At 42.8% G+C, this 15,240-nt stretch overlaps 2 protein-coding genes across 2 annotated transcripts; one reads left to right on the top strand and one right to left on the bottom strand.

The window, feature by feature from the left end:
• Positions 1-4,744: 4,744 nt before the first annotated feature.
• Positions 4,745-8,099, top strand: LOC110495872 (frizzled-7-A). Its single transcript, XM_021571369.2, has 2 exons — positions 4,745-5,146; positions 5,481-8,099. The coding sequence occupies exon 2, from the start codon at positions 5,493-5,495 to the stop codon at positions 7,170-7,172; it is 1,680 nt and encodes a 559-aa protein (XP_021427044.1). The 5' UTR covers positions 4,745-5,146; positions 5,481-5,492; the 3' UTR covers positions 7,173-8,099.
• A 1,968-nt stretch (positions 8,100-10,067) lies between these two features.
• LOC110495871 (small ubiquitin-related modifier 1) lies at positions 10,068-13,648 on the bottom strand. Its single transcript, XM_021571368.2, has 5 exons — positions 13,497-13,648; positions 12,818-12,892; positions 11,699-11,776; positions 11,499-11,570; positions 10,068-11,218 (listed from the first exon to the last, which is right to left on the bottom strand). Exons 1-5 carry the CDS (start codon positions 13,506-13,508, stop codon positions 11,150-11,152), a joined length of 306 nt encoding a protein of 101 aa, XP_021427043.1. The 5' UTR covers positions 13,509-13,648; the 3' UTR covers positions 10,068-11,149.
• Positions 13,649-15,240: the final 1,592 nt, after the last annotated feature.

The raw sequence follows: 15,240 nt of genomic DNA, 5'->3' as shown, positions 1-15,240 counted from the left end.
AGAGAGAGAGAGAGAGGGAGAGAGAGAGAGAAAGCCCCAGGACAGCAACACAATTAAACTCAAATTATGAGAAAGCAAAAAGATAACTATTTGACACACTGAAAAGAATCAACCAAAAAACTGAGCAAATTGGAATGAGTTCAAATGACCATTCCCTTTTTGGCCCCCTAGGCTATGTATGATTGATGTTGGGAGCTCAGAGTGAAGTATACTCACCTCTCTCCGTCTCCAAATTTACATGGAGAACGCAAGCGTGCTGCTGCTATACTCTAACTATGATCTATTTTTTAAAACCCATTCCAGAGGTAGGCCGGGAAAGGTTTTTAATTCATGGAATACTGTAAATTAATCAATAACCGAACAGCATCAGTCATTGATGATGAGCTCTAAGACATGATTAATTGATTGATGGGTTAGATTTGCATGGATATCTTGCTGTGATGGAACCCTGCATGGTTTGAAGTGCAGATAGTGTTGCATACTTCCTTAACGAAGTCTCCTCTCTGTGAAACTTCAGTTAGTGTCATCAGTTCTTCAGTTCAGCTAAACTTAATCTCTCCATTTCGTCAGATGGCTATTTCTTTTTCAGTTGACTTTTTCATAACTACACTCACTACCAGTCAAAAGTCTTAGAACACCTACTCATTCAAGGGTTTTTCTTTATTTTTACTATTTTAAAATAAATCAAAATATATTTTATATTTGAGATTCTTCAAATAGCCACCCTTTGCCTTCATGACAGCTTTGCACACTCTTGGCATTCTCACAACCAGCTTCACCTGGAATGCTTTTCCAAAAGTCTTGAAGGAGTTCCCACATACTGTATGTTGAGCACGTGTTGACTGCTTTTCCTTCACTCTGCGGTCCGACTCATTCCAAACAATCTCAATTTGGTTGAGGTTGGGGGATTGTGGAGGCCAGATCATCTGATGCAGCACTCCATCACTCTCCTTCTTGGTCAAATAGCCCTTACACAGCCTGGAGGTGTGTTGGGTCATTGTCCTGTTGAAAAACAAATGATAGTCCCACTAAGCACAAACCAGATGGGATGACGTATCGCTGCAGAATGCTGTGGCAGCAATGCTGGTTAAGTGTGCCTTGAATTCAAAATAAATCACAGACAGTGTCACCAAGCAAAGCACCCCCACACCATCACATCTCCTCCTCCATGCTTTACAGTGGGAAATGATCATGAGTAGACACGGAGGTTGGAACCAAAAATCTGACATTTGGACTCCAGACCAAAGGACAGATTTCCACTGGTCTAATGTACATTGCTTGTGTTCCGGGACCCAAACAAGTCTCTTCTTCTAATTGGTGTCCTTTAGTAGTGTTTTTTTTGCAGCAATTTGACCATGAAGGCCTGATTCATGTAGTCTCCTCTGAGATGTGTCTGTTACTTGAACTATGTGAAGCATTTATTTGGGCTGCAATCTGAGGCTGGTAACTCTAATGAAGTTATCCTCTGCAGCAGAGGTAACTCTGGGTCTTCCTTTCCTGTGGCAGTCCTCATGAGAGCCAGTTTCATCATAGCGCTTGATGGTTTTTGCGACTGCACTTGAAGAGACTTTCAAAGTTCTTGACATTTTCGGGATTGACTGGCCTTCATTTCTTAAAGTTATGATGGACCGTCATTTCTCTTTGCTTATTTGAGCTGTTCTTGCCATAATATGGACTTGGTATTTTACCAAATAGGGCTGTATACCCCCCTACTATGTCACAACACAACTGATTGGCTCTAACGCATTAAGAATGAAAGAAATTCCACAAATTATATTTTGTGTTGTGGATTTTGTGTTAATTGAAATGCATTCCAGGTGATTACCTCATGAAGCTGGTTGAGAGAATGCCAAGATTGTGCAAAGCTGTCATCAAGGAAAAGGGTGGCTATTTGAAGAATTTGTTAAACACTCTTTTGGTGACTACATGATTCCATGTGTTATTTCATAGTTTTGATGTCTTCACTACTATTCTACAATGTAGAAAATAGTACAAATATAGAAAAACCCTTGAATGAGTATGTGTTTTAAAACTTTTGACCAGTAGTGTACGTATTGTTGTGGTTGAATGGAATTAAAATACACTGCTTGAACAGTGCGCAAGAGAAAGTATTGGCAAGCTCTGGCATACTCTACATGAATCAATAGAGACAAAGGCACTCTCACCAACATTTCCCATCAATGTTTCAAGATTTAGCAGCGAGATATTCATTCTCACTCCCTGGTAATAATCAACAGTCACAGGATGGCAAAACGGAGAGGCCACCTACTTAGGTTCTGTAGCAGCCACAGCGTAGTGTTAGGTATAACACACTGTTGCCAGTAGAGCAGAGCAAAAACAGAGCTTTCTAAAGAAAACCATCACCCACCTGGAGTCTGCGTCACAAATGGGCCCTGGTCAAAAGTAGTGCACTATATAATAAATAGTGGTGTAGCAATTGGATATCATTATAATGACACATTACATTAGATTATCTGGTGAATAAAACCCAATTAGATTGACCGTCCACTGCGTGAATCAGCATGCGTGTGTCCCTAGATACGGTGTATTATGCAGATCCCAAAGACTGTGTCTGTACAGTCATTCATAACAGATTACAAAGACTGTATCTGTATAGTCATTCATAACAGATGGAGATTGGGGTTAAGGTCTATAATGTGTTCATATAGGAGAGGGAACAGTGGTAGTCTTTAGGCTAGCAGGGCCCATTGAGAAACTGCAGTGACAGTTGAGGTATAAACACACACACACACACACACACGTCCGCCCGCACGCTCGCTCGCACGCACACACACACACACACACACACACACACACACACACACACACACACACACACACACACACACACACACACACACACACACACACACACACACACACACACACAGAGCTCTCTCTTTTTCAATGTAGCTTGCTTTCAGCCCTGAGTCCAAAACATTCCCATATGGTTTGCTGCATAGATTCAGAGGGATGGTATAAATACATAGCTGTACTTTCAGACCTCGGGGGTTGTGTTCTGCTGGTCTCTCTGAGGGGAACGGGGGAGGACGGGAGGGGTAGTACGGTATGGCTTTCTCTGCTCTGGGAGCCTCGATTGAAATACAGAACGTAAAAGAAATAAAGAGAGAGAGAGAGAGCAACAGCGAATCCATATGCTGGATGGGAAACATCAAGGCATTTCCTCCCTATAAGCTCTCCCAACGCAGTGGACCACCATCTCCACAGAAAACCAACAGTCATTATATTACACACACAATACAAAACAGCAAACTTCATGAAAACCATGTAGGGAAAATCTAGACCCACACTCAAAAAAAAGGTTATTTCTATCTTGAACTTAAAAGGGTTCTTTGGATGTCCCCATAGGAGAACCCTTTGAAGAACCCTTTTTGGTTCCAGGTGGAAACCTTTTGGGTTCCATGTAGAACCCTCTGTGGAAAGGGTTCTACATGGAACCCAAAATAGTTCTCCTATGGGGACAGCTGAGGAACCCCTTTAAAACCCTTTTTTCTAAGAGGATAGACTACTACTATGTAACTACATAAATGATACATCATATGGTTACATCATATAGGCTATGTGCTGCTATCTCATGATAATCCCTGTTGTGGGTGTGAAGATATCCAATCAAAATGAAAATGTGAAAAATTTTTAGGAATAATGTTTTTATTAACATTAATACATTACCATACAATAGGGTACAATTGTCACGCCCGAAGGCGCCAGGCTCCCCAGCATTACTCACTTCTGCCACCATCATTACGCACACCTGCCTTCCCCCCGTCAAGCGCATCAGCGATCACTGGACTCACGTGGACTCAATCACCTCTGTCATTACCACCCCCCCCCCCCCCCCCCCCCCCCCCCCCCCCCTATATCGGTCTGGTTCCCCGCTCTGTTCCCGGCTTCGGCATTAACTGTCGTTTGTCGTTGTTTACCCGTGTGCTGACGCTGTTCCTGTTCTGTTACCTGTCTGTTCCTGAATAAATGTTGACTCCCCGTACCTGCTTCTCATCTCCAGCGTCGGTCATTACAACAATAGCAGCCCATTAGTTTGACTCTATCACTGGCATTCAAGGCCATCTCTAGCACCATCCAGAAAACGACCTGACATTCACCAAGAATTACATTATAAGGACATTTGTTTTGAAAAACTCAACAAACAACTTAAAATTATATTTGATGAATAAGCCATGTGCAAAATTCTATAACATACTTAATGGAGAATCAAGTCCATGACTAAAATGTTATTGGCTGCCTGACAGTTTCTGCAGTCCATAAACCAAGATGATTTACCAGAAACTATAGGCCCCACTCTGAAATTAACAATACCATAAATATTACAATTATTGCTCTACTTTGTCACAGGCCTGGCTTACGAGTTTAACCCTGGACACTATCCTGACAAACAGAGTGAGATATAAGGCATGCAAAAGAACATAAATTACTTCACGTAGGTCTAAGAAGCTGAAAAGAGGTGGTCTAATGTTATTTTTCAACTTCTAATGCTTGAATGTCTCCTAAATGATCTATAGCCCGCTCCCAACATAGAATATACAAATATTTGATATAAACCGTTGATATTCTACACCATTTTAATTGAGTAGCAAATCAGTTTAAAAAAAAGCTCATCCAGGTTATCACTGAAGATAGCAGAAAACTCCACCCTCTTCACTTCACTCCAATCAATGACGAGATGGGAGAGAAAACAAATCATTCAATTGGTGGAGAAAGTGTGGTTTCAAGGCGCCCCTAAAAAGACGCATGTGTGGGCACCAAGAAACCGATCAAACTCAGTATGGTGTGGGGAATCAATCTGGCAAGTTTCTCCAGAAGGGCAGATCACGGTTTTAGCGGTGTGGGAAGAATTAGTTTGACGAGTAGTATGCTTTTTTTTGTGAAGAGATTTGACTTTTACTACAGACTTTGAGCCGGGTTCATCGTAGTAGATAGCCTACTAATGCGCCTCGAGCTGAACATTGGCTGAGTTGTAAAGGCGAGATGGAAAACCATGAGGTTTCGCAGACTTCAACTTTGCTTCAACCTATAATGTGATGTAACGAAGATTTGTGGGAATCTGGAAGAAATTAGTCTACGCATTCCATTTTCAAGTCATACGGTTGTTTCCAATACGAAGAAGCAGGTCAGTAAAGGAACGAACTGCAACAACAAAAAATAAACCGACTCTTTATTGGAATTTCTCAGGTTCTCAGTGGTTTGATTGGAATAAAAAAAATCCCTCACCAGCAATCCTCCATTTTCTTGGAGAGTTCTATGAACACTGGCATAAGGAATGTGGGGAGAGCGACCGAGGGCATTTTTCAAGCATTTAACTTTGTTTTAACTTTAGGCTCCTCTCCCTTTTTATATAGACGGAGAAGATAGGACATTTCAACCTTTTTGTGGACTGAGTTTGATTTGGGCTTTTTGCAGCTCCGGGGTGATATTCTAAGCCACTTTTTTTGTTCTGAACACAGGGGGCTGCTATCATGGCGGTAAGGATAACCTGTGAGTGGATTTGGATAACGGGGTGCGCGCTGGTGACTGTTTGCCTTCTGCTGGAGCCGTGTACCGGTCAGTATCATGGCGAGAAAGGCATTTCTATACCAGAACACGGTTTTTGTCAGCCAATTTCCATTCCCCTCTGCACGGACATTGCCTATAATCAAACCATCATGCCGAATCTTTTGGGACACACAAACCAGGAGGATGCGGGGCTGGAGGTCCATCAGTTTTACCCGCTCGTGAAGGTCCAGTGTTCCATGGACCTTAAGTTTTTCTTGTGTTCCATGTACGCACCGGTGTGCACAGTTCTAGAACAGGCCATCCCCCCATGCCGATCACTGTGCGAGCGCGCACGCCAGGGCTGCGAGGCGCTCATGAACAAGTTCGGGTTTCAATGGCCAGAGAGACTCCGCTGCGAGAACTTCCCCGTCCACGGCGCTGGGGAGATCTGTGTGGGTCAAAACACTTCAGACACGGACATCGCTACCTCGGACCCCACTCCCAACCTGCCAGAGCTCATGACCTTACCCCCAAACATCGGTCGCCCTGCTGCCCAGCCCTTCTCCTGTCCCCTACAACTTCAGGTCCCAACCTACCTCAATTACAAATTCCTGGGGGTGAAAGACTGTGGTGCCCCATGCGAGTCCACCAAGCCCAACGGACTAATGTATTTCCGCGAGGAGGAACTGAAATTCGGCAAACTCTGGGTGGGTATCTGGTCTATCTTGTGTTGCGTGAGTACACTGTTCACTGTGCTCACATACTTGGTAGACATGCGGAGGTTTCGCTACCCGGAGAGGCCCATCATCTTCCTCTCAGGCTGCTATTTCATGGTGGCGGTGGCCTACACAGCAGGCTTCTTCCTGGAGGATAAAGTGGTCTGCATAGACAAGTTTAAAGAGGACGGTTACAAGACGGTGGCCCAGGGCACCAAGAAAGAGGGCTGCACCATCCTCTTCATGATCCTTTACTTTTTTGGCATGGCTAGCTCCATATGGTGGGTCATCCTGTCCCTCACCTGGTTCCTGTCTGCTGGTATGAAGTGGGGTCACGAGGCCATCGAGGCCAACTCACAATACTTCCACCTAGCGGCTTGGGCGGTGCCTGCTGTCAAAACCATCACTATCCTGGCCATGGGGCAGGTGGATGGGGACCTTCTCACAGGGGTGTGCTACGTCGGCATCTACAGCGTGGATTCATTACGAGGGTTCGTCCTGGCCCCCCTGTTCGTCTACCTCTTCATCGGAACCTCGTTCCTCCTGGCCGGTTTCGTGTCTCTGTTCCGCATCAGAACCATCATGAAGCACGACGGCACCAAGACGGAGAAACTAGAGAAGCTGATGGTGAGAATCGGCGTGTTCAGCGTCCTGTACACCGTCCCCGCCACCATCGTCATCGCCTGCTACTTTTACGAGCAGGCCTTCCGCGACCAATGGGAGAAGACCTGGCACATGCAGACGTGTAAGCGTTTCGCGGTGCCTTGCCCGGCCAACAACTTTGCCCCGATGACCCCGGACTTCACGGTGTTCATGATCAAGTACCTGATGACTATGATCGTGGGCATCACGTCCGGGTTCTGGATCTGGTCAGGGAAAACATTACAGAGTTGGTGCAGGTTTTACAAACGGCTCAGTAACAGCAACCAAGGAGAGACGACCGTATGAACTTTCTAGAAGGTTAACGTGGAGGAGTTATACATGTTTTAATTTGTATTTTTTTATCCAACCGACTGAGCATATCCCTTCCCACCTCCTATTGGACATAGGACAATTTAACTCTGAAAAAAAGTACTTTTACTTTGGGAATGTCCCTCCTGACAACCTTATGAGCCATTGGCTGAACATTTGTTCATTATTTGGGGTGGGGGGGTAACTTTTCAGTAACCCCCATAACATTTTTTAAACATTCTATAATCTCATTTAAACCACAATGTGCCACCCAGTGATGTAACAGCAGCAACAACGAAAGTGTCTGTTTTGCCATTACCTTTTCAATATGTCTTCAACTATTTTGTATTATGAAGTAAGTTTCTCATCCAAGGAGCAACAAGGATACAGGGCAATGTCTGACAAGACCAATGATGTGTGTTATGTTTTGCGAGGAATTCCAAAGGTTTTTGGAATCTGCATTCCATTCCTTGCTTCTGTACTTTTTACATTTTTGTGCCCGTTTTTGTTACGTGTGGCTGTTACTTTTAGACTAACTTGCAGACATCTGAGAACATTCATCTTGGCACGGAGAGAAATGTCTAACACACTCACTTTATTTTAGTTGTGTATAGTGTTATATGTCGCAAATGGCGCCCTATTCCCTATATAGTGCACTGCTTTTGACCAGAGCCCTAGGAGCCCTGGTCAAAAGTAGTGAACTACATAGGGAATAGGGTGCCATTTGGGATGTGATCTAGCTGTAAGATGTTGCTATTAAATTGCCACGTTACAGGCCACATTTTGTAATTAATTCACTCTTTTTCAAAAGAACATATGTATTTATAAGAATTATAATCTTGCTGTTTCTACTTGATGTTTCTTAATGCAATATGGCTTGTATCTTGTACAGTTTCACAGAATAAAATTATGTTTTTAACCTGCTGTCACTTGAACGTCATTGCTGTTCATTTTTGGATGCTTTAAGCACATGTTTGTCTAAAATCTAAAATCCTTGAACGAGGCAATGTAAAACCAGCGAGATTGTGATGACTTCCTAAAACGTATCCAATGAGTTGAAAGGAAGGGTAAATGAAGGCCTAGAGATTCTGTTTTTAACATAGTTTGGAATATCAACAATTCCACACCTAATGTCCTCAGTTACTTTTACCATCTGCTTGCACAATACTCCCTATAAAGGCTGTAGTGTGGACACATTACCCTGTTATACAGTATGTTGCTATTTGGTTTCTCTGGTCGTCTCCTGTTCTATCCTCCAGGTCTAACTTCTACTCACTCTGCTTGCCTGTGGAATAGTATCTCTCTAAATGGTGTCAGGTCAATATATCAGAGCCATTGATAAAGATATGGTATTTCTGTAGAAAAAAAAATAACTAGCATGATGAGTTAAAGGGGGATTTGCCCTTAAAACTTACGAACAGGAAATCTCAACACACTGCCTTGAGCGGATCTCCTCCTTTCCTGATGAAATGTGAGATCTCCTTTTTGGCTTTCCTTGTTTTGAGTTCACCTCTCCCCTTTTTGTTTTGGTTGTGTGTTTTAGACAGGGCGGAGTGTAGCAAAGACGTTTTCTTTGAGGCAACATTTTGCGTCATCTGTTCTGTATCTATTACGGGTTGTGTTCAACTGGAGTGTCAGTAGACCTACAATAGTCACCTGAACGTGCGTTGTACCGTGCTACTGTTGCATGTGTTCAACGGAAAACAAAGAGTACTTAATCCAACAAGTGGACATGATTTTGTTGAACAATATGAAGAATGTTTGGGGAGAAACATACTATTGCTGTCTTATTTGCTTTAAAACTGTTGCAAAGACCGAAATGATATTGCAGTCTCCAATCAAGGACAGATGCCTGCAGTCAACGTAATCTGATTGAAAGAGTATGGACTTTTTGCACATTAACCCGACAAAACCTCAAGCTAATTTTAGGTCATTATCTCTTGCTGTGGTTCACATTTTTATAAGGTGATGTAACTGGTCACGGTTGGGTGGGTCAGGATCCACAAATTTGGGCAACTTTCAGTGTTCTGCGAGCACAATGGCATAAGCATAAGGCTGTAACTGAGTTGATATATTGCAGAGACACGTTCACTCTTCATATCGTGAGTTCACACACCATCCCCTCCCCCCCAGTCTCCTGGCTGGCCCACATCTGGTAATGTTTTGCCACTGTGAGGTATCCCAGGTTTAGAAACCAGATCTCCTCCAGGCAGTCTTAACCCACGGCCTGGACCCTGGGACTGATACACACACAGTTTACTGACCTGACCCTTAGTCTCTCTCTGCCCCCCACCCCCCACCCTCTCTGCTGATTCTCTTACCCTGTCACTGGTCAATGACTCTACTCCCCCACCTCCTCCTTTCCCCCCCTTCAGACTCCACGCCATTCTCCCTTCGCTGGGCCTCCATGAAATCGGACGCTTTACAAATAAGTATTCGCTCCGTCTGCAGCGATGTACGCATGAGGAACCTCCCTCTCTACAGTTCCACACTTGCCTTTTCCAGTTAAGATAGTGAGTAAACATACATTGAGAAGCATCACTGCTACATATTGGAGTAAAAGTGACATTTCCAACCAACATTATTTTTTAATCACAACCAACTGGACATTTCTTTTAAGATTATCATTTCGCTTTTTCCATTGTCCAAGGCCTTGAATGGAGGATAGGCAGCACTGTAAATTGCCTCTGCATGTGACTATGTACATGGCCAAAGTTGTTTTCATAAATGTATCACAATGTGAGATGTCAAATAAATACTCACTCACTCCTTGTCATAAACATGGCGAGAGTGCACTCTGGTGGACAGGAATCCAACCTGCAGTCCTAATTCAGAACATTATTGTTTGGTCTGCAATGGTATACATGTGTCAAAATTGGAAACTATCAGTCCTGTTTTTGTTAAACATTTTATTCAAAAAAAGAAACGTTATCTGCTTCAAACCATCCGGATCAATGCCTCCACAAGGAGTAATTTGTTGCATTGACTTTACTGTGTGTGGCTGTTGTACTGTTGTGGTTCAACACAGCAAGACATATTTTGATAAAAGGACAAACAAGAAAAAATATTTAAGTCCAATTAGAAGCCAGAGATTAAACAGAGTGAAACTTTAACCTCTTGAGATTATCTGAACTTGAACATAATTCCAATAAAAAGAACACCTAGGAAAGGCATCAACTAGATTCAGCCGCGGGCTGATTTTTTTCTTGGAACAGATGGTCAAGGGGCCAGAACATAATTACAAATTATTTGTAGACTGCAAATTGACCCCAAGAAACCCAGATATATTTGACTAAAACAATCATTTCAAGCCTTGCTTACATTTGTATATGATCACATATCTGTCTTTGAAACAGATATCCAAAATTAAAATCACTTATAGCAGGCTTGCTGGTGTTTTTACAGTCTTATGTCCAACAATTAAAAATGTTTTTGGCCCGTGGGAAAATAAAATTACCCACGGGCAAAATTCATCCCACCAGTTGGGGGAACCCGACATGAATAATTATTACGCACATGCTGGATGCAAAATATACACCATGATCATAAAAACAGTTTATATTTTGAATATCATTAGACCATATTCATTATGGTAGGAAACTGGGATTGTTAAACAGATTCAAAACAATGCTTTAGCATTCATAGGTGGTATATTCCAACTTTAGGTGCGAAAGAGGCGTGTGCAGCAGAGTCTAGAGAAAACCAGTCATTGTATGCGTGTCATCTCTCAATAGGGGGACATTCAGCTATGACACTGTCTGCACTACAATGTTACCTGCATTGTAAAGGAGGGAGAAGAAATGATTGTGCGAGGTGTTTAAAAGGAGGAAACAGATCGTCTATCCATTCTAACACAGTCGTTCTTTGTGCCCTCGCACATGGGAAGCCCCAATAGAGTGTGTGATCCAGATGGTGCAAAGCTCAAAAGCAAAATACATACAAAATTCTAAATGAGAAAAAAATATATAGCAAGTCTAATCATTCCAAAGTCCACCGGTCTGTTCCTGATACACTTCAATGACATCCTCATCTTCCATTCCAAGCTGGGGAGGGAGAGAAAGAAAGTCAGACATAGATGCAGGGGAAAGTTTATCTGCAAGCATGTTCAAGGTTTACAAAAAACAAATTGAAATGTCACTTAAAAAAATGTAATAAATTACAAAATTATTATTTTAAGAGACACAGTGGTGGTTGTTTAACCTGGGTGCCAGTCTGTTCATGTCTGGAATTGCCATTCCATAAGGGTTTGGCCAGAGAAACAGCCTGGCACGCAGGCTAGTGGTTGTATGGATGATACAAGGGAAGAGGGATGGGTTGGGGTACCTCTTTGGGAGTTTGGTTGTCTGAGATTCTCTGTCCTTCAAAAAGAAACCTTAGGGTGTTCATTGGTACACCCTGCAGGAAGGAATCACACATGGTTGCATCAGATACTGGGAACATGAAGATATTCATTTTGAAGTTCTGACCCACATTGTCAAAATGAGATGGGACAATCGTTGGGCTTCATAACTCTACCACTCTACCTGTCTTTGACTGTATGATTCCTTTAGCTTCTTTAGATGTGTTGTCATCTTCACTTTGAAGTGAATTTCGCTGTTGTCCTGAAAGTAAAGATAGAATTAGGCCTTTTGTTTTGCCTAACTGGTGAACACAACTCAGTCTTGTGTGCCAAGCTTCTAGGGGAACTTTCCCAGACACTATCAGGGGTGAGCAATTTCAGTCCTCAAGGGCCTGATTGGTGTCACAGTTTTGCCCCAGCCAACACACCTGACTCCAATTATCTAATCATGATCTTCAGTTTAGAATGCAATTTTATTAATCAGCTGTGTTGGCTTTGGATGGAGAAAAGGTGTGACACCAATCAGGCCCTCGAGGACTGGAGTTGCACTAGATCCTAGTACACTAGTCCCAGACTAAATAGCAAGATCAATGTAGAATTCCCATTTAAAATGCTTTCAAGTCCAGGATGTGGCCTTTTCTCAATTGGTTTTACTCAACTCCTGCATCCTCTCTCCTCCGTCCTCCTTTTGAAAAAGGAAATCAAAGGTAATCCAGGAGAGGCGGCAAGGAGATGGAAAGTGGACGGATATGCACTTGTATGAAATGAGACTAATGGTGTGTCATCATGCAAATGATATTTACAGGGAGGAATCCCCAAATAAATGTAAAAAGTGATAAATGAATTTAGCTAGTTGTGAAAGACATTTTAGAGATAAAAGGATAAGTAGCATATGTTTTTACATTTTTTTGCATGCTTTTCTCCTTTGAGAAAACAATAGCTTATTCAAACAGGGTGTGGCAGATTTCAAAACTCATCCTCGAAGGACTTTGGTAGGATACACTTTTGCCACAGAATGAACAATGAGCAAATTAAACAAATCTTAGCTTGCCAAAAGGAGGCTATCGAGGAAGGGAGGACCCTCTTCTATTTGCCAACTAACGAATTGACACTCTCCTCGACCACTTATCAGTTCCTGAGGAGAGAGGGCGGAGGAGAGCGGGAGTACAGAATTTTGCCCAAATGAGAAAAGGCCTATGGCTCCCCCAGTGTCCTTTCATATTAAACACATTTAGCAAAGGAAGAGGCAAGGAAGGGAACTCTCCTGTCTGAGATGCATCCACACTTCTCCATATTCTCTTACCTGACCAATCACCTTCAGTTTAATGTACTCTCCATCTTTCTTCTCACTTCCATCTCCACTTGAGGGTTTTGTCTCCTGGAATATACAGAAATGAACAACGTTAGACTACTGTAAGAAAAGTGTCCCATTGACATGTACATACAACATTACATCAGCATAGTCAGACAGCCTACTGCACATCCCTCCATGGTCACCAAACAGAATAAGTTGTAGAATTGTTTTTCTCCCTTTATTTAACTAGGCAAGTCAGTTAAGAACTAATTCTTATTTGCAATGACGGCCTACCAGGGTACAGTGGGTTAACTGCCTTGTTCAAGGGCAGAACGACAGATTTTTACCTTGTCCGCTCAGGGATTCGATCCAGCAACCTTTTCTGTTACTGGCCCAACACTTGGCTACCTGCCGGTAGGGTTACGTAGTATACCAAATGGAGAGCCATGTGACATAACTAGTTACATTTTTTAAAAAGTAAAACCTAATGTCATACCGTTCGTGCATAGCCAGTGGCACTGTTTTCGATCGAGCTACCTACAGTAGCTAGCTAGATAGCTTGTGTTAGCAAACACTACTCATCTCGGCCCACATAGCGGCTAACGTAGCTAGCAAGCATTGCTCAAGTATTATTGTCTCTTCAACCAATTCACAGACAAGCAAGACGTTAGTTAAACCGTGCCCCTACCGTGTCTGACATGGTATTGCTCTTGTGATGTTTATTTTATTCCACAAAACGTTAAGTTAAAAATGTAAACACTGCCTCGGGATTCTTGCTGTTTTGAGAAGCAGGTACCATTAATAAACTGACCCGGAAAGTGAATAGTCTTCTTTGTCTGTGGTATTTATATGGCGGTTGGGAACCGACTTTAAGGTGCTTTACCGCCCCGAGCTGGACTGGAGTGTGGACCAAAGACAGGGAAGTGCTCAATTCTACCAATTATTCTCGTCTCCTTAATTTTAAGGAAACTAAGTACATAATTAAACACTACACCTCTGAAGATTTTCTCAGCAGTTCACTTAAGCTTGGCTCTTCAACACCATTACTCCTTAAATATAATTACTCCCCTTTCCCTCCCATGTTGCTGGCACTGAAGTAGCATGTGTTCCACTGTCCCCATGTTTTCCTGACTGTGTTTACGTGTTTTCCCACCAATTTCAATGAACTGTTGAGCCTTGTATGTCCCAGTCTCAGCTTTGTGATTACACTTTCCTCCCTTCTTCTCAACCTGAGGACATCCCTGCCCCCCAGCTTTTCCTGGATCTTACACAGGTTTCTTCCCTTTCCCTCCCTGTTCCACATTGACATTTCTTTTTAACCATTGTTCTTATTAACACTTAGCTTATGCTTAACATGTCCTTATCAACATTAGGATGCTAGAGAGCCTGCTTGGCGAGAACATCCACCTCCTCATTCCCCGCTACAACTACATGAGCTGGTACCCAGAGGAACCTCAGAAATAACCACCTCTGTCTCACCCTAAACAGGCACTGCAAAATCTCAGACAAGACATCTTGTCTGCTTTGTGACAGAAATTAATTTAAGCTCATCAGTGCTGTACGAGTCAGAGCAGTTGACTACCCTGTCTGGCCTCACCTCCTCCACCCACTCTGCAGCCAAGAGTATGGCCAGCAACTCCATTGTGTAAACGGATAAATGATCCGTTGCTCTTTTTGTCACTGCCACCTGAAACTCAGGAACACTAAAAGCTGCACCTGTCCTCCTTGTTTTAGGGTCCTTAGATCCATCAGTGAATAGAGTATATTCAAGGCAGCATAGTACCCGCCACAGGGGGGCTGAACTCCTTCCCAAACAGCCCCGCCTCTCTCACTATGCCCTTACCTAACCACCCAAAACTTTTATTCAGATCAGGTTTATGCTCCCAGGACTCTAGGAGCACCTTCTTTTCCAGAAGGTTGTGTGACCTTATGTCCTTGAGGATTTACCCAATATGTCATGGTTAGTGATTGTCTTCTCATCTTTAAAGGCATCTCTCAAATCAAATCAAATGTTAATGGTCACATGCACATATTTAGCAGACGTTAATGCGGGTGGTTGTGTTCCTAGCTCCAACAGTGCAGTAATATCTAACAATTCACAACAATACACAAGAATCTAAAGTCAAAGAATGGAGTTAAGAAATATAGAAATACTAGGACGAGCAATGTCTGACTGCTCCTCAACATATTCTTAGAGCTTGAGCCTGGATTACGTCTAGCTTTTATAAAGATGTCAGAGCTGCTGATCCATATGCTACAGTACCATAGTCCAGTGATGACCTTGATATTGCTATACTCCATTCCTGACAGGCAACGCATCATATTCAATATTTGATTTCCTTTGCTAACTACTGTGTTCATATGTTCTGCCCATGTCATTCAAGTGTCAAATCAGACCCTCAGGAACCTGAACACTTCCACCGTCTCCACCT

Source organism: Oncorhynchus mykiss, chromosome 18 (genome assembly GCF_013265735.2).
Source record: "Oncorhynchus mykiss isolate Arlee chromosome 18, USDA_OmykA_1.1, whole genome shotgun sequence".
Classification (NCBI taxonomy): domain Eukaryota; kingdom Metazoa; phylum Chordata; class Actinopteri; order Salmoniformes; family Salmonidae; genus Oncorhynchus; species Oncorhynchus mykiss.
This window is presented reverse-complemented; position numbering and strand designations above follow the sequence as displayed.